Source organism: Leishmania mexicana, chromosome 22 (assembly GCF_000234665.1).
Source record: "Leishmania mexicana MHOM/GT/2001/U1103 complete genome, chromosome 22".
NCBI classification, from domain to species: domain Eukaryota; phylum Euglenozoa; class Kinetoplastea; order Trypanosomatida; family Trypanosomatidae; genus Leishmania; species Leishmania mexicana.
The window spans coordinates 54,526-69,848 of NC_018326.1; the positions used below are offsets into that span (position 1 = coordinate 54,526).

Genomic DNA, 15,323 nt, shown 5'->3' on the forward strand with positions numbered 1-15,323 from the left:
GAACGAGAATGTCGCTGCATTATGAAGAACCCAAGCAAGGTGAAAAGGGAGGAAAGGATTGGGGGTGCGGGTGAGGTGGCGAAGGGAAAGGAGAAATCCAGGGAGGAGACGCGAAAACGTATACACAATCGGCAACGAAGATGGCGAGCAGAGTCATTGCCACCAACGGCAGCACAAAGGCGCTGCCAGAACAGAGACGGAGTATCCCATATCAAGACTCTTTTACATCTACGCCTAATGCGTCCTGCAGTGACGTAATGTGCTTCACTGCGTCTTTGCGTTGCTGCCGCCACTCCCCCTCCAGAGATTGCAGCCCGTCCGTTCGGAAAAGGATACGCATCAGCTCCTCGTAATAACCCTTCCGCTGCAGATCTGTGAGCGGCGACTCCATGGCTTGCTCAACCACGGCGATATCCTCCTCAATCTCCAGCAGCGTGATCTTCTCGGCGTTGTTGTAGTCCCCCTCCGCGATGAAGACGCGAGCGTCGCTGCGAATACCGTGGTCAAACAGCTTCGCCTGCGGCGACACCGGCAGCACTTTGCCGCGGTGGACTACCTGTGCATCCGGTTTCAATCCAGGAACCGCGGCCGCCACCGCCAAGATTAGGTCTGAAACAGAGGAATCGCCGTTCACATTCACCGGCACCACCTGGTTGAGGGAGGGGATGTGGCACTTCACCGTCAGCTGCCCCCGCCGGCGCTGACTGTCGTCGTCATTGCCACCCTCACCGCTGGGTACCTCGGTCCCCACACTCGGTTCCTCACTGCGCGGGGAAAGTGGGAGGTCGGTTGCCTGCGACGGCGCGGCGCTGGAGGGAGCCCCGGCCGCGTTTTGCGACCCTTGTGGAGAAGGAAGGTTGCGCTGGCCGGTGCCTGGCAGTGCCCGGCCGCTTCCCGGTGTGGGCGAAGCACCGTTGTTCGCTGCAGGAAGCGGTGGCGGGGGCGGCGCCGGGGATGGGGCGGGAACCGTGCTCGAGGTATCCGAGGCAACATCCCCCTTCATGAACCTGCTTTGTGACCCGGTCGACTCGGTGCTTATGGAGCGCGGCTGGCGCGCCGAGTTCTTGGGCCGGTGCTTCAGAGCTGCGGTGCTGCGCTTCGCCTTTGCGGCCTCCGGCGGCGCTTCTCCCGGGCTCGTCTTACGTGCAGCAGCGTTCGTGTAGGTCGGCGTCGGCTCAGCAGTCTTGTTTTTGCGAACGGCGTCCGCGCTCGCGCTGGCGGTCGGGGATAGGCGAGCAGTCGGACGTGACAGCTCCGGAGTAGGCTCCTGCTGTTGCTGATGCAGTGGCACGTGTGTGACCGCGGGCTGTCGCAAGGGCAGCGACTGGTGCTGTGGTTGCGTGTCAGCGGGGGTGGCGATCATGAGGGAGCCGAATGGGTAATCACACACGTAGGAGTTGTCGTCGGCGACGAGCCCGTTATACAGGAGACGTGTGTTAGGGTCATAGCCGTACTCTTCGATAAGAAACGAGCGCAGCTCCCCGACAAGGCAGGTGACCGGGAGAGCCAGGTCAATGGTTTCGCCGCGAGTAGATCGGATCTGAGCTTTGGTTTGCTCTGGTTGATATCCGTAGTATGTCATGGTGCTATGCTGAGAAGAGACGGAGGCCGGTCGGCGGCGGCGGGAGATGGAGAAAACGACGTGTGCGCGGACACCGCGTCTCCACACATACCAAGCCAGGAGGCAGAAAAGGAAAGATTACCAAAAAGTCGCGAACAAACCAAACCAATAAATAAAAAAGAAACACCCACCACCACACCGGTGATGGATTACGAAACGCACGAGTGAGCGTTCGCTGGCAGAGTGCGAAAGGGGTACAGCAAGAGACGGAGGGCGACACACAAAAGGACGTGCACGCGCACAATAATAATAATAAAACAAACGAACAGACGGCAGAAACGACTTGCCCCCAAAAAGGCGACGAGAGGGGCAAGTGCCTGTGTGCGTCACGGCTGTATTTTGAGCACAGTTCAGACCCCGGAGATACAGTGAATGGCGCGAAGCGGCCGGCCGCCCTGATGCAGCGCTCGAGCTCCGCTTATATTTGTTGTCGGGGTTGCCTCTTCCTTGCCGCTCTTTTTTCCTCTACTTAGTACGTGGGGAAGGACTCGGACAGGGAGGGCGGCACGAGGTGGAGAAGGCGAGCGAGACTGTGTCTGTGTGTGTTCTAGTTGTTATTGGGTACTACACTGCTGCGCTCGGAGTTCGAGCATCGTCAGCGCACAGGGGAGAGGGGAAGAGCGAGAAGCAAAGGAAAGTAGTTGCGTGGCTGCCACATTAAGACAGAGAGGGAGGGGGAGAGACATGAAGGCGTACCGTTATCTACGAAAGAAAGCGGTCACCAGCGGGCATTGTTGTCTGTCCGTCACACGCTCCCGCGCGTCACTATTCGCAGCAGTGGGGAACAGGGCGAGAGTAGTCTGAATCGATTCGCCGAGCACGCGCCCCAGCGATGCCCCCTCCCCCCATATGGAGTGTAGAGGTACCAGAATTTGTGCAAACAGAGAAGTACCCGCGAGCTAAACAGGGGTGGGCCGGCATTAGGAGCGACCCGCGCGGCAAAACACGTGCCAACGATCGGCAGCGCTTCCACCACTGCGGCGTCACGGGAGCGGGGCGTACTGCACGGGCTGCCCTGGCATCCGGTACTCTCGCGTGTGACGCACAATGACGTGCTCGAAGCTTTGATCTGGTGGAACCAGCGTACCAAGGTACTCTTTCAGCTCGATCTGGTCCCACAACTGCGGGCGCAGCTCGAAGAGTGCGCGAAGGCGAGCGGCAAAGTCGATGCTGAGGGACTCTTTCGGTACCCACCATACCGTATCTTGCATGCGACCGCCGAAGTCGCCGCTGCGTGACTCCACCACAACGTAGCCACGCAGTTTCTCCATGAGAATTTTCTGCGCCCCTGCCGCCCCGCGGTGCGGGATGCCAGCCACACCGAAGAGGGACGACGGAATTGCATCCATCCACGCCTTTGCGAACGTCTCCAGCGGCAACCCACAAGCGACTTCGCCCGTGCTGAGGGTTCGGTGGACGACGTCCTGGTGCATATCAAACACACCACCGGCGAGACCCACCAGCACTCGCGGCAGGTTTAGCAGCGCCGGCATCCCCACGAGCGCAACGGAATCATCGTCCTTCGTGGCCTCACTTGCGCCTCGCGGCGCGCCGTATACGGCCTCCAGTGAACGCAGCACAACGTCCGGGTAGACGGACGGGCAGAGGTGCTCCCGCGCGGCTGCCCAGGAGGCATCGAATGGCTCTTCGGCATCGAGAAACGTCAGCACCGCCGTCAAGGACTCATGCGCTAGGGAGGGGTGGAGAAGGCGAACGAGGCCACGGTGCACGACCGCGCCGATGCTCTGCAGCAAATCGGCGAGCTCGGCAGGACTGCTGCGGAACATGCGAGCGAGCTGCGCAAAGGTGTACCCGCGCCCCGATGGACCGGCGGCCCCACTGCCACTGCTGCCCCCGTCGGTGCCTTCGAGCTCCTCGATGGTCAAGTACGACTCACCCAGCACAGCCGACACGTTGTCCTGCGGATGCGCAGCATGACTGTCAAACATGTGGCTCAGGGAGGCTACAACGACGTCATTTGTGTACTGGCGGACCCTGGATGTGGGCAGAGGAGTAGCCGTGACTGTGGCTGTTTCTTCAGTGTTGCAGACATCACTGTCTCTGTCTCGAGACTCACAGACGGCAGACCTGCCGGCGCGGTTGAGCCGTCGCGCTGCCAGCAGCATCGTGTTCGAGTACTCGACACGGCGGACGGAGCGGGTGGACTGGGCGTCGTGCAGACAAAGCTGTCCGTCACCCTTCATGACGAACACGACTGCGACATCACTGCGTTTTCTCGCTGAGGGGGGCGACGAGGCACGCGCCCGCTTGTTTCCGGCCACACCGTTGCCAGGAGAGTGGGTCGGGTACACCTGCTCCTTCAGGTGCTTCACACACGCGTCATCGACCGAGATGAGTCGGTACTCGTGCCGGCACGCGAAGTCGGATCGGACAAATATGCGATCCATACGCGCGTTACGAGTACGATCGGGTGTGACGGCGACGGCGGAAGGTTCAAAAGACGGACAGAGCAAAATCGTGAGTCGAGGGCACGCCGTTTTTTTCTCTATGATGGTCCTCTTCTTTCCCTATGCACGGCGTTTCTATGAATAGCTGTGTGAGCCTCCGTAACGAACGCGGCGCGCCTGAGTGGAGGAGAGGGCGATACACACCACTGTCCTCGTACGCGGGTGGTGATGAGAGGCGCGACAGACGAGAAACAGCGAAGGGTGCACCCGCAAATAACAACACCAGATGTGCCGGGGCAGCCGGAAGGAGGGGAGGCGGAGTGCGCAGAGACACTCGGCAGATCATCGCCCATACAACAGCCGTCGAAAAAGAAACACAAGAGGAGGAGAGAAGTGCAAAAAAAATGAGTGGTACGCATTAAGAAACAGAGAGAGCTCAATGCGGATGAGGGTTAGGCGGAGTCGTCGCTCGGTCGAGGGGCTGCGTTGACTGTGTGCGTGTGTGTGTGTGGCCTTTCTCCGCGAGCATGCGCGATCCTTTCAGAGAGACGAAAAGCACTGCGTTAACCACTGCAGACCCGAGTTGCAAGTGAAAGAGGGAGAAAGACACAAATGCCATCGTAGCCACCACACCACGGCATCCCATTCGCATATCCTCTGTCCCCGCATGGGGACAGGGGGAGGGACCTTGCGAACATCGGCACGCGCACCTCGCGGTAAGCAGGTCCACTGAATTGTTCTTTGAGTGCTTGGCATATTAGCATCGCACACATACAGTGAAAAGAGAAGATGCAGTTCTCTTTCAAGTGTCCATTCTTCCATACAGTATGAGGGCGGAGCTCCATTTTACCCCGGCCCGCCACAGGCCGCCCGAGGGCACAAGCGGTGGAGCCTGCGTCATACGGGCTGCAGTGGGTGGTCCAGGTGCATGCCGGATGTGCGCAAGGAGGAGGTCAGGCAGCCGCAAGTCGGCACCCTCTCTGAAACCCTGCACCCTGCACGTAGGCCGTGCGTCCCCCTCCGTCGCATCAAGCGGGGCGGCATTCCATGGTGCGCTCGGGTGACTGGTCACATGCGGGTCTGGAGAACCCCCCCTCCTCCGGTCAACTGTCCGAGACGCGGCACATTTCGCGCACGTGCACTTTGGGGCCGATTGGTAAACACCTTATCTCGTGTTCCATACTGAACGTTCTTGATCTTCAGACCTCTCCATGTTGTGCATGAATGTAGTACATCATGCCAGCTGTGCATGGCAGGGCTCGTACTTTCGGATATTTGGTCCTGTCCCAGGATGACGGTACTGCCTGTGTGTGTGGAGGGGGGAGGGGGGCTCGCTGTTGTCATTTTCCGTTTCCGCCGATACCACCGTGAGTGGCGTGTCTGGATGGCTTGCCTGGATGTGCCGCGACAGGTGAGCGGCAGGGAGCATTCCGCCCTCCCCTGAACCCGCACGTCCCCCTCTTCGGAGAGGATGTCTCAAGTGGAAGAGTCCCGTGGACAGACATGCGCCTGCGCACAAAGAACTCACAGCATGTCCTCCTGAAGAGGCACAGGGGTGTGCCACGGACATCCGGCGGGAGAAGCCCGTGCAGCGCTAGCGACGTTTGCGTCGTCAGGCGATTGCATGCAATATCACACCGTGAACTGAGGCGTGCTCTCAGCCTCGAGCGACCCGCGAGTTTGACGTAGTATATCGGGCACAACACCAGGTCGGCCGCCCTCATAGCAAACACAGACCGGGGCGCGGAGGCCCTGGCGGAGGTGGGGGTACCGCAATGCTAGCACAGCAGTAGGCAACACACCATTTGCCCTCTGTCTTGTCGCGGCCCGTCACCCGTTGCTGTGGGAACCCCAAGATGCGGGCAGGTGACCATGCAGAACTTGGCGAGCATGTTCTCCTGTCGCCTCGTGAGCTCAGCATCCTTGTTCTTTCGTGTCGAACAGTCGCCGCCAAGTACCTCTTGCCGTCGCGCGTTGCATCGCGCACCGTAGTTTCGGTGGATGTCGGCTTGGCATCTGATACCAGCGACCAGATCAGTGAATCGGGCCATGGGCACTGGCTCCCCTGAAGGTGCTGATTGTGCCAGCATATCTACATTGTCGTCATGCTCCAGCTCACAATGGCCACAAAGGTAACAATAAATGAGAGGCGCACGCGACGGGCCAGCGGCTCCAACATGGGCGCCCGAATACGTGAGGACCACCAGAGAGCAAAACACAAAAAACGAAACGAGAAAGGAAAAGAGGGGGACGAACAACAGCGAGTGAAAGACGAGAGGAACGGAAGCAACGGAGGACAAGGTAGTCCAAGGCACACGTGCAAGTTCGTGGGGGCGGGCCGGCGGAGCGGACGGGTGGACGGACGGACGGGTGTGCGGTAGAACCGCAGAGAATTGAAGGGAAAACGAACGGGCACGTTCACACGTGCACACAAAATGCACATGCGCATTTAACAAAGGAGAAACAGAAACAGCACATATGGTAGATGCAACAACAACATGTGGGATGCTCTAGAGGTACAGGACGAGCGGCTGCTGGGAAAGTGGGTGGCGGGAAAAAGCGGCTTGAGCAGACATTACGGTCCATGAAAACTCTGCCTGCCTAACATATTCTTCTTATCGCCGCCGTGGAGAACTTGGGCTGTCTTTGCGCAGAGAGAGAAAGACAACACATAAAAAAAATGAGGGGCGTGATACAGAGGTTCTTGTGGAGTCCTCGACGTTGATTCCGAGACACCCCACTAAACTCTGTGCATCTTTGCAGATGGCCCCTTCGCCACGGCATCTCGTCCTCTTGGACGCATCAACTACAACAAACACAGATATATTAAAAAGAAAAAAAAGACGGAAGAAACGAAGGACAGGAGCAGCAGAAAAGGCCTGGAGCTACTTGGAGAAACAAACACGTAAGTACAGAAAAAGGGTGCGAGCACATCTTACAGCATAGTCGTGAGGGAACAAAGCAACAGAGAAGATGGAGAAGTGAGGAGACGGAGGCCTAGGAGCGTCACCCTCCTCCCGCCTATGACGGCAGCGGTGGCCAGCGAGTCGCCAGCAGTGACTCGGAGCGAGGGCGGGGGCGGTGAAGGAGGTGGCGGTGACGAAGAAAAGCGAGAACCGAAAGAAGGGCATCAGAAGAAGGTAACATGGAAGCACACCCTGCACGCCATTGTCTGCTCTCCCCCGTCACCCCTTCAGCTTTGAAACGAGGATGCCTCGGCGTAGGGGTTGTGCGAGAAGGACCCACGGGCTGCTACACTGCTGTGCGAATTCTGCACGCCACCGAGTGGTCGCAGCAGTGGCTGATGACCACCATAGCTCTCCGAAGTCGTTGGAACGCGTGAGTAATGCGGCCGCGAACTGGCTTGGCTGTTACCGAGAGAGCCGTCCATGAACGAGCCGTTATGAGACATGGCGATGCTGCCCTGGAGGTGTTGTAGGTTAGCCTGTGAGTACGACTGGGAATGAGCGTGGTAGCACAGAGATCCGCTCGCGGTGCCTAGCGACTGCGGGTGGGAGAAGTCCTGCATGCTGCTTTGCACCGTACCATTGTGCATCGGCGTGCGGCTGTGGCTGAGAAGCTCGTCGTCACCGCTGACGATGGGGATCTGACGGCACACATGCAGGAAGCTGCACTCGTTGCCGAAGCGGCAGAGGCCCTTGCGATGTTCGCGGCAGATCTTCGACTTTGGCATGTGCAGCAGCATGCCGCCATTTTCCTCGTAGCGCGACCAGAGGAAGCGCGTGGGACAAACATTGTGGAGCGCAATTGGGACCTGCTCCCTGTTATTCACCTTGTGGCCGCTATATGCGTCGCCGCCAGTGGCAGCCGTGTTCGCCTCGCCGTTCGACAGAGATCCGGCAGCGCTCCCGTTGTCACGCTCGGCGTGGGCCTCTACCATAGCGGCCGATTCTTTCTCGCGTGGTAAATCAATGACGACGGCGAGGCCCAGAGGGAATCCCGCCATGTTGCACTTGGCGCCATGTGCCGGGCAGCAGGACGGCGTGTTGAACGCCTCCTGCCGAAGCTGCTCGACCACAGTGGGGTTCGCATGCACCTGAAAGCAGCGGTCTCCTTGGCGGCAGCGTCCCTCCATGAATAGGCGGCAGAGTCCGGGGACAAGGCCATCGTCCTCGAAAGCGAGCGTCGGCTCCACAGCAGTTATGGGGACGGAGAGCTTCGTGCTTGCCGTGTCAATGGCAGAGATTGAGCTCATTCCTGCGACGCACTTGCCGAGCCTCTGGCTGCAGGTTAGCGGGGACTGCGATGCGCGGTCGCTCTGTCGCGGCCTCAAAAGAGTACCCGATTCAAGGGAGCATGCTGTGTTAAGGTTTCCATACAACCCGGCAGGCAACGAGTTGGTGGCAGACCCCACGCGCACTGTGGGGAGTGACGAGTGACCACCGAAATGCGGTGTGTAGCTCATTTTTTTTTTTGGGGGGGGGGATCGAGTCGGCGATTGCAGCTGTCGACGGCCTGTTCACTCATAAATCAGCAGGTAGTGGGAGGAGGGAGGGGGGCGTGAGAGTGGGGGTTTGCCGGTGCGAGTGCCTTCGGTTGTTTTTTTGCTGCGAGCGCGCACACACACACACACACGGTGTCTTGCTTCGCAGCACTGGGGTGGGGGGTTGATGCGGTGTGAGATGGCGATTCAGCCGGCAGTTTTAGACAACAATAGACAACAGAAAACGCGCGACACAAACGAAAAGGTGAGGAAAACACTAAAATAAGTGGGAAGAGAACGAGAAGTGGGCGTGCCGCTGGATACGTCTGCGATGTGGTTGTAGCTTCTTGTGTGGATGCGTGCTTCGTTACGGGCACGCCGGTACATCGTATACACGTGTGCGCACAGCGAACAGGTGAGAGACACGCACTCACACACGACAGCAGAACAGCCACGCACTCCACGCGCGTTGGAAGCAGACACGGAGAGAGAGCGCGTGCGAGAGAAAGGGAAGAGAGATGAAAAGAGAAGGCCCCAGAGGAATGAAGAGCATACATTCTTTTTTTTTATCAACGAGTCCACATTTCTCTGCCCGCACATCAGGCGTGCAGCTCCCCTCGGCTCCTGGCTTATTGTCACAGCCGCTCCCACATCATGCCGGTCGTCATATTGTGCATTTACCTTGAGGCGTCTCAGGCTCTCCCGTCCAGTGGGCAGCGTGAGGGCCGGGGAGTGGGATGCGCTCGGGTGACGCTGACACGCTACTCCATCACATAAATAACAGAAATGCCTTCACTGTGGCAGGTCACTTCGACGCAATGCCACCCAGGACCTGACCGCCGACATCCGCAGGGATACATCGCTGACCTCTCCCTATGCCATGGGGTACTTGTCCTTGTCGCCACCCAAGGCGATTCGAGATTGGCAGGGGATGGGAGAGGGGGCTTGCTTGGCTTTATGACAGAGTGGGGCGCTGGACCCAGATATGCCCCGCGCGGCGGTGTTCCCACCCCATCGTGAGGGTGAAAAAAGATCTTTTTTTAGCCTGTCGATTCCTCCACGAACACGTCCGCAACTGTATACGCGTATACACAACCACCGCTGACCTACCTCTGCTGCATCATTGCTTCATCCTGGTCGTCGAGGACGAACCGTCCTGCCGTTGACTTGCGCCATGCGCCTTATCGGCTCTCCTCCTCCTTTTTCGTCTCGTCTTCGCATAAATGCTGCGCGGCAGGCACCAGACGGACCTCGAGGTGTACCACATGCCTTCGTCCCAAGCGGGACGCGTCCAGGGTCCTACTCGAGGGCACAAGCGGTGGAGCCTGCGTCATACGGGCTGCAGTGGGTGGTCCAGGTGCATGCCGGATGTGCGCAAGGAGGAGGTCAGGCAGCCGCAAGTCGGCACCCTCTCTGAAACCCTGCACCCTGCACGTAGGCCGTGCGTCCCCCTCCGTCGCATCAAGCGGGGCGGCATTCCATGGTGCGCTCGGGTGACTGGTCACATGCGGGTCTGGAGAACCCCCCCTCCTCCGGTCAACTGTCCGAGACGCGGCACATTTCGCGCACGTGCACTTTGGGGCTGATTGGTGTGGTGTTCGAGAGTGGGATCGAAGGAAAGAGAAGCAACGGAGAGGTGACGGCAATGAAAAGGGAGGCGGGTGGGGTGAGGGACAGTAGAACGCCGCTGCAGCGACCATCCGAAAGGAAACGCGATCGGGCCTGGCCTACCGCGGTGTGAGCACGCACCACCAGCGGGGGTAGTGCCGTGCCGCGCCCATAGCGAGGAGGTGCCTCAACTGGTTCACAAGAGAGAGAGGCACGTCATTCGCGCACTCAAGTAAACCCTATGCGCGGACACCAGGAGTGGTATCGCCCACTATATATATATATATGTCTTCGTTGTGTTGTGCCGTGCATGTCCTGCAGCTGGTGGACTCCCCCGCTACCTTTGATATCAGCTGTCCAACCATAGTCAGAGAGAGCGAGGCCACAGGGGAGGAGAAAAAAGGATCGATGCTCGTGAGCGCTGCGTACTTGCGATGGAGGTATGGAAACGGCTCAAAAAACACGGAGGAAGAGGAGGAGGCACGCTGTCGCGGAGAAAGAAAACACATCTAGCGCAGCGGGTGACCACACTGATGGCACCGCGCACGCGCAACTGAGAAAAACGAAAACTTAAAAAAAAACGAAGGCAGCATGAAGTGAGAAAAGTACAGCAAAAGAAGGCGGTGTGTGGGGGGGAAAGGAGAGAGGCAGCGAGCACTACACAGACACGCCAACCGACATCGTATTATCGCCGTTTCATGGGAGCAAGAGCATATCTATGGTGTTCTCGTGTGTGTGTACGTGTACGCGTATATATATATATATGTGGAGGCCTTGCTATGCATGTTAGGGTACCACGCCTGCATGGCCGCACACACACACACACGCTGCGTACGTGCATGTCGCTTTACCTGACGTGTCCGACGTGGAGGGAAGGAGAAGGCCGGCGAGTGGTGACCAGGATGCACGGATCTGAAGGAGAGCGTTCGTCTCACTTCTCCGTTCCCGCCGGTCTCGCGTCTCGTCGCGTTGGAGGTGCGACTCGGCTCCCGTTAACGGAAAGAGGACCGGAACACCAGCAATAGCATAGGTGCAGTGGCAGCGGCAGAGCGAGGAAGGCCAGAAGGCATCACAGTACTCACCCGCCGTCCTCCGGCGACTGCTCCTCCTGGCCCTTCCTCCTCCTCCTCCTCCTCGCTCTAAAGAGACTTCGGTCAGACGCGGACGGGTACCATCGGTGCCGCTGGGTCGATGATCATGTGCAACGACTTTCCCTTCGCCAGGGACTTGGCAAAGATCTCCTCGCTACCAGCGCACGAGTTCTTGAGTGCGTAGAGAGCAGCGACGCAGGAGAGAAGGGTGCGCTGCTTGTGTCCTTCATTCTTGCGTTCTGCCTTGCTCCAGTGCCGCTCTCGGTACTTCCAGAGACCGCACAGCTGATCCAGCAGCGCAGGGTCAGCAGCGACGGAGAAGATGTAGCGGACCGCCTGCTGGCGGAAGGCTTGCCCAACGTGCGACGTCTCTCTACCCACCAGCTCCACGGCGGCGCGCAGCTGCGAGATCATGAGCACATGCCGCTGGAAGGCGATGTACCGCGCCGGAAGCCGCTCCGTCCCGGGTATGGGCGTCTCGGACTTGAGCACCTTCACTTTAATCTGATGTGCCTTATCAGCTGCGTACTTGCGCTGGCAGCACCGACTGGACTTGGATGCATACCAGTAGGAGTCGTTCTGAAGCTTCGCGTAATTGCCCCCAGGCACCATCAGCGCGGATGCTGCGGCCCCAGCGGCGACGCCACTACCCAGGAGAGCCGAATTGTACGGTTGCTCCTGCAGTAGACTCCCTGCCTTGACCGGCAGCACCGCCGTCCTGGCTCCGTCCACGGGAAACACCGTGTAGCCCGCACACCACACGGTGGTGGTGCACGACGGCGCGGTTGAGCCCGCTGCATCCTCTGCCTTTGCCGCCGCGTCCTCACTGCTTTCCGGCGGCCACATGTCGTGGGTCTCGTAGCAGCACTCCACGTAGATTCTATCCACCGCCGGCCCAGCAAACTGCAGGACTGTGTCGCGCTTCTTGTGCTTCTTGTCGTGAAAGATCCACGTGTAGTAGCCGCACTTTGCGGACGCGACAATGAGACGCACCGGCACCTCGACGGCCGGCAGAAACACGTTGGCGGGGGTGATCGCGCTCACAAGACAGAAGCACCGGGCGTATCGCGGCGGCTGTGCCGGAACACGAACTTTCTGCAGCACAATTGACAGCTGCACCTCGTCAGGCGGACGAGAGGACGGGAGGGGCATAAGGCGCATGTCGGAGCCGATGCCGGGAACCACGTTTCGACGGCGCTTCTCCTCCGTGTCTTTTGTCGCGCAGAGCGTCGACTCCACGGCCCAGTCACGGTTGTAGCGGGGAACGGGGCGGCCGTCCGCGTAGGCGTGCAGCACCCCATGCGGGTGGAACGCAGCACGGAAGAGGTTTTCAATGTACAGCAGCTTGCGCGGCGCCGCCATCGCGGCCGTGTCGGGGTGACCGTGCGCGGGAGGTACTGCTAGCAGCACACTCCGGATGAACGCCGGGTACTGCACTGTCAGCGTTCCCTCAGCGTCCTTGATAGAGAACACCTTGGCGAGCACGCAAAGGTACGTGGCGGCCTCGATATACGTCTTGAGTCGCTGGAACAGGGTCTTCGTCGAGACATTGCGCACAATGACGTGGCGTCCCATGTAGAGTGTGTTGCGCTTCCAGCGTACTGGCGCCGATTCTTTCCGGGCAGCACTCTGTCGGATGATTCGTAGGACGTAGACGGGAGTCACCTCCCAGCTTATCGGCTTCTGTGACTTGGAGGAGGCCGGTACTGCCGGGGCGCCTGACTGAACCACTTGCTCAACATTTACCACCATCTCCAGGGTGCCTTCCGTGGACACACCAATGCTGATTCGGTGGCCTTCGATGATCGGACTCGTGCCGAGGCCGAGTCGGCGCAGCAGTGCGCAGAGCTGCGCCAGCGACATCTCGCCGCTGCGGTAAGTATCATGTGCCAGAAAAGCTTGCACCACCCGCTCCTTTGTTCGCGCCGCCACACAAGTGTTAAAGATGTCTAACATAACCTCCATCGGCAGCGGTACCGGCGCGTTCTTCAGAGCCTCTCGACGCTCAAGGTGGTTCAGTCGCAGCACGCGAAACGCGATGCGCATGGAGCGCTCACTGAAGCAGCCGTCCTTTGTTGGAATGAATGGGGTGACCGTGTCCTCCTGTTCCGCTGCCTCGATGCCGAATGCTCCTGCTGCACACAGCGACGGTGACTTCGCGCCCTTCATAAAGGAGACGGGCGCGACAGCCTGACCGCCAGTTGCTGCGCGCCTCGCTTCGTAGAGTTTCTGCACCACCATAAGTCGCTGGAGGAACGCCCACACCGCGTCCTCGGTGGTTTTGAACACAACAAAGCAGCGATTCGGCGCCTGCGGCGGGTGTGGCACGTCCTTGACGGGTGCACACAGCACCAGAAGCTCCCGCTGCGCAGCCGTTCTCTTCTCCGACAGTAGGAACGCGGCAAAGCTGCCGTAGGCGTACGATGATGTAGAGGTCGGTGTCTTGCTCGTTGAGCTGTACGTGTAGGATGTCGTGCCACTGCCCTCCTCTGCCTCGCGCCGCTTCGCTCTGTCCACAGCGTGGTGATGGATGCCTTCACTATCCGTGTAGGAGGAGTAGCTGTAGGACGGGTACGAGTAGTCGTAGTAGCTGTCTTCGCCGGTGTAGGACGAGCCGTAGTAGTAGGAGTCGGACAAGTCCGCGTAGTCGCCGCTGTAGCTGTAGTAGTAGTCCGACGAGCCCGACGCCATCTCAGCACCCAGCTTGGCTGGTCTCCCTCTCCGCTCTCCGGATGCAACAGAGGAAGAGTACGAGTAGTAGTAGCTGCTGTCTCCGGTATACGAATAGGTGTCCGAATAGTAGTACGAGCCGTCCGAGTAGTAGGAGGAGCCGTCCGAATAGTAATAGGACGAGCCGTCCGTATAGTAATAGGACGAGCCGTCCGTGTAGTCGTACGAGCCGCCCGAGTAGTAGTACGAGCCGTCCGAGTAGTAGTACGAGCCGTCCGTGTAGTCGTACGAGCCGTCCGTGTAGCTGTACGGGCCGTCGTCATCGTCCGAGTACGAGTATGAGTACGAGTACGACCCCGTGGACGCCATATTGGTGGCAGCTGCGGCTGTCGACGTCACCGCTGGCGGGGTGGCGCCTGCGGACCGATTGGCATGCCCTGTCGCTGGTGTGGTGTGCTGTCGCCGTGCCCCTGCTACCTCCGCCTTGGGTGCCCTCAGCGCGGGTGGTGAGGCGGTCCCTGTCTCGCTGTCGGAGTAGCTGTAGCTGTACGAGCCCTCGTCATCGTCGGTGTAGGAGTAACTATACGATCTATCATCGTCCCCGTTTGCATTCGTCAGGCGTTTCTGGTTGCTTGCGCTGTTGGCCGCGGCTGGTGCTGCCGCGCCGGCTGTCCCCTCGTTCGGCGAAGAGGAGGCGCTGTAGCTGTAGCCATAGCTCTCTCCCGAGTCCTCGTCCTTCGTAGGCTTTGACTTTGATGGAGAAGGCGTCCTCTTGCTCTGTGTGCTTTGAGCGGCGGGAGCCGCTCTCGGCACGCGGCTCAGGGACTTCTTAGCGGTGCTGTCGGTATAGGAGCCGGAGCCGTCCGAATAGCTGTACGAGTACGAGTACGAGTACGAGTAGTCGCCGGTGTAGGAACCGGTGTAAGAGTAAGAGCCGTCGGTCATTGACACGGAACGTCGAGACCGCTCGTGCGGCGTGTGCTTGTCTGTGCGTATGTATGTGTGCTTTAGGGAACTCGCGAAGGAAAATGGAGGGCGAAGGAGTTGCGGTGAAAAAAAGGGACGCAACAGAGGTCTATGCTGTGCGTGCGTGCGTGTGCTTTATGGGTGTGCAGGAGTTTGTTTCTGAGTGCCTCTATGACGAGCACCACCACCACACCGGATCGTGGCTAATGTCACTCGAGTGTCACGTGCGTGCACTGCTCGCAGCCTGGGAGATGTACCTCAAAGGGATATGCAAAAGGGCAAAAAATGGAGAGAGAGAGAGAGCGGAGAATCCCATGATGCTAAAGAAGGGTGGCACACGCATGGTGAACCGAGTGGGTGTACGCATGGCGCATTGAAAACGGCGGCACGGAATCACATACACACAAGCACCAACACGTCTACAACTCAGCGGAATCACCTCGGCTACCTCCGCAAACCAACAAAACGGTAAGGACTGTCGACAGAGAAGCGAAGGAGCTTGCGCACGTAGACAG

At 59.2% G+C, this 15,323-nt stretch overlaps 4 protein-coding genes across 4 annotated transcripts; all 4 read right to left on the reverse strand.

Annotated features, from left to right (window-relative positions):
• Window positions 1-211: 211 nt before the first annotated feature.
• Window positions 212-1,582, reverse strand: LMXM_22_0140 (conserved hypothetical protein; the record flags this gene model as incomplete). The annotated part of the gene is made up of 1 exon (XM_003875421.1): window positions 212-1,582. The coding sequence occupies one exon, from the start codon at window positions 1,580-1,582 to the stop codon at window positions 212-214; it is 1,371 nt and encodes a 456-aa protein (XP_003875470.1).
• A 1,022-nt stretch (window positions 1,583-2,604) lies between these two features.
• Window positions 2,605-4,029, reverse strand: LMXM_22_0150 (conserved hypothetical protein; the record flags this gene model as incomplete). The annotated part of the gene is made up of 1 exon (XM_003875422.1): window positions 2,605-4,029. The coding sequence occupies one exon, from the start codon at window positions 4,027-4,029 to the stop codon at window positions 2,605-2,607; it is 1,425 nt and encodes a 474-aa protein (XP_003875471.1).
• A 3,193-nt stretch (window positions 4,030-7,222) lies between these two features.
• LMXM_22_0160 (conserved hypothetical protein) lies at window positions 7,223-8,455 on the reverse strand (the record flags this gene model as incomplete). The annotated part of the gene is made up of 1 exon (XM_003875423.1): window positions 7,223-8,455. One exon carries the CDS (start codon window positions 8,453-8,455, stop codon window positions 7,223-7,225), a length of 1,233 nt encoding a protein of 410 aa, XP_003875472.1.
• Window positions 8,456-11,235: 2,780 nt separating this feature from the next.
• On the reverse strand, window positions 11,236-14,787 carry LMXM_22_0170 (conserved hypothetical protein; the record flags this gene model as incomplete). Its single annotated transcript, XM_003875424.1, has 1 exon — window positions 11,236-14,787. One exon carries the CDS (start codon window positions 14,785-14,787, stop codon window positions 11,236-11,238), a length of 3,552 nt encoding a protein of 1,183 aa, XP_003875473.1.
• Between the last annotated feature and the right edge of the window lie 536 nt (window positions 14,788-15,323).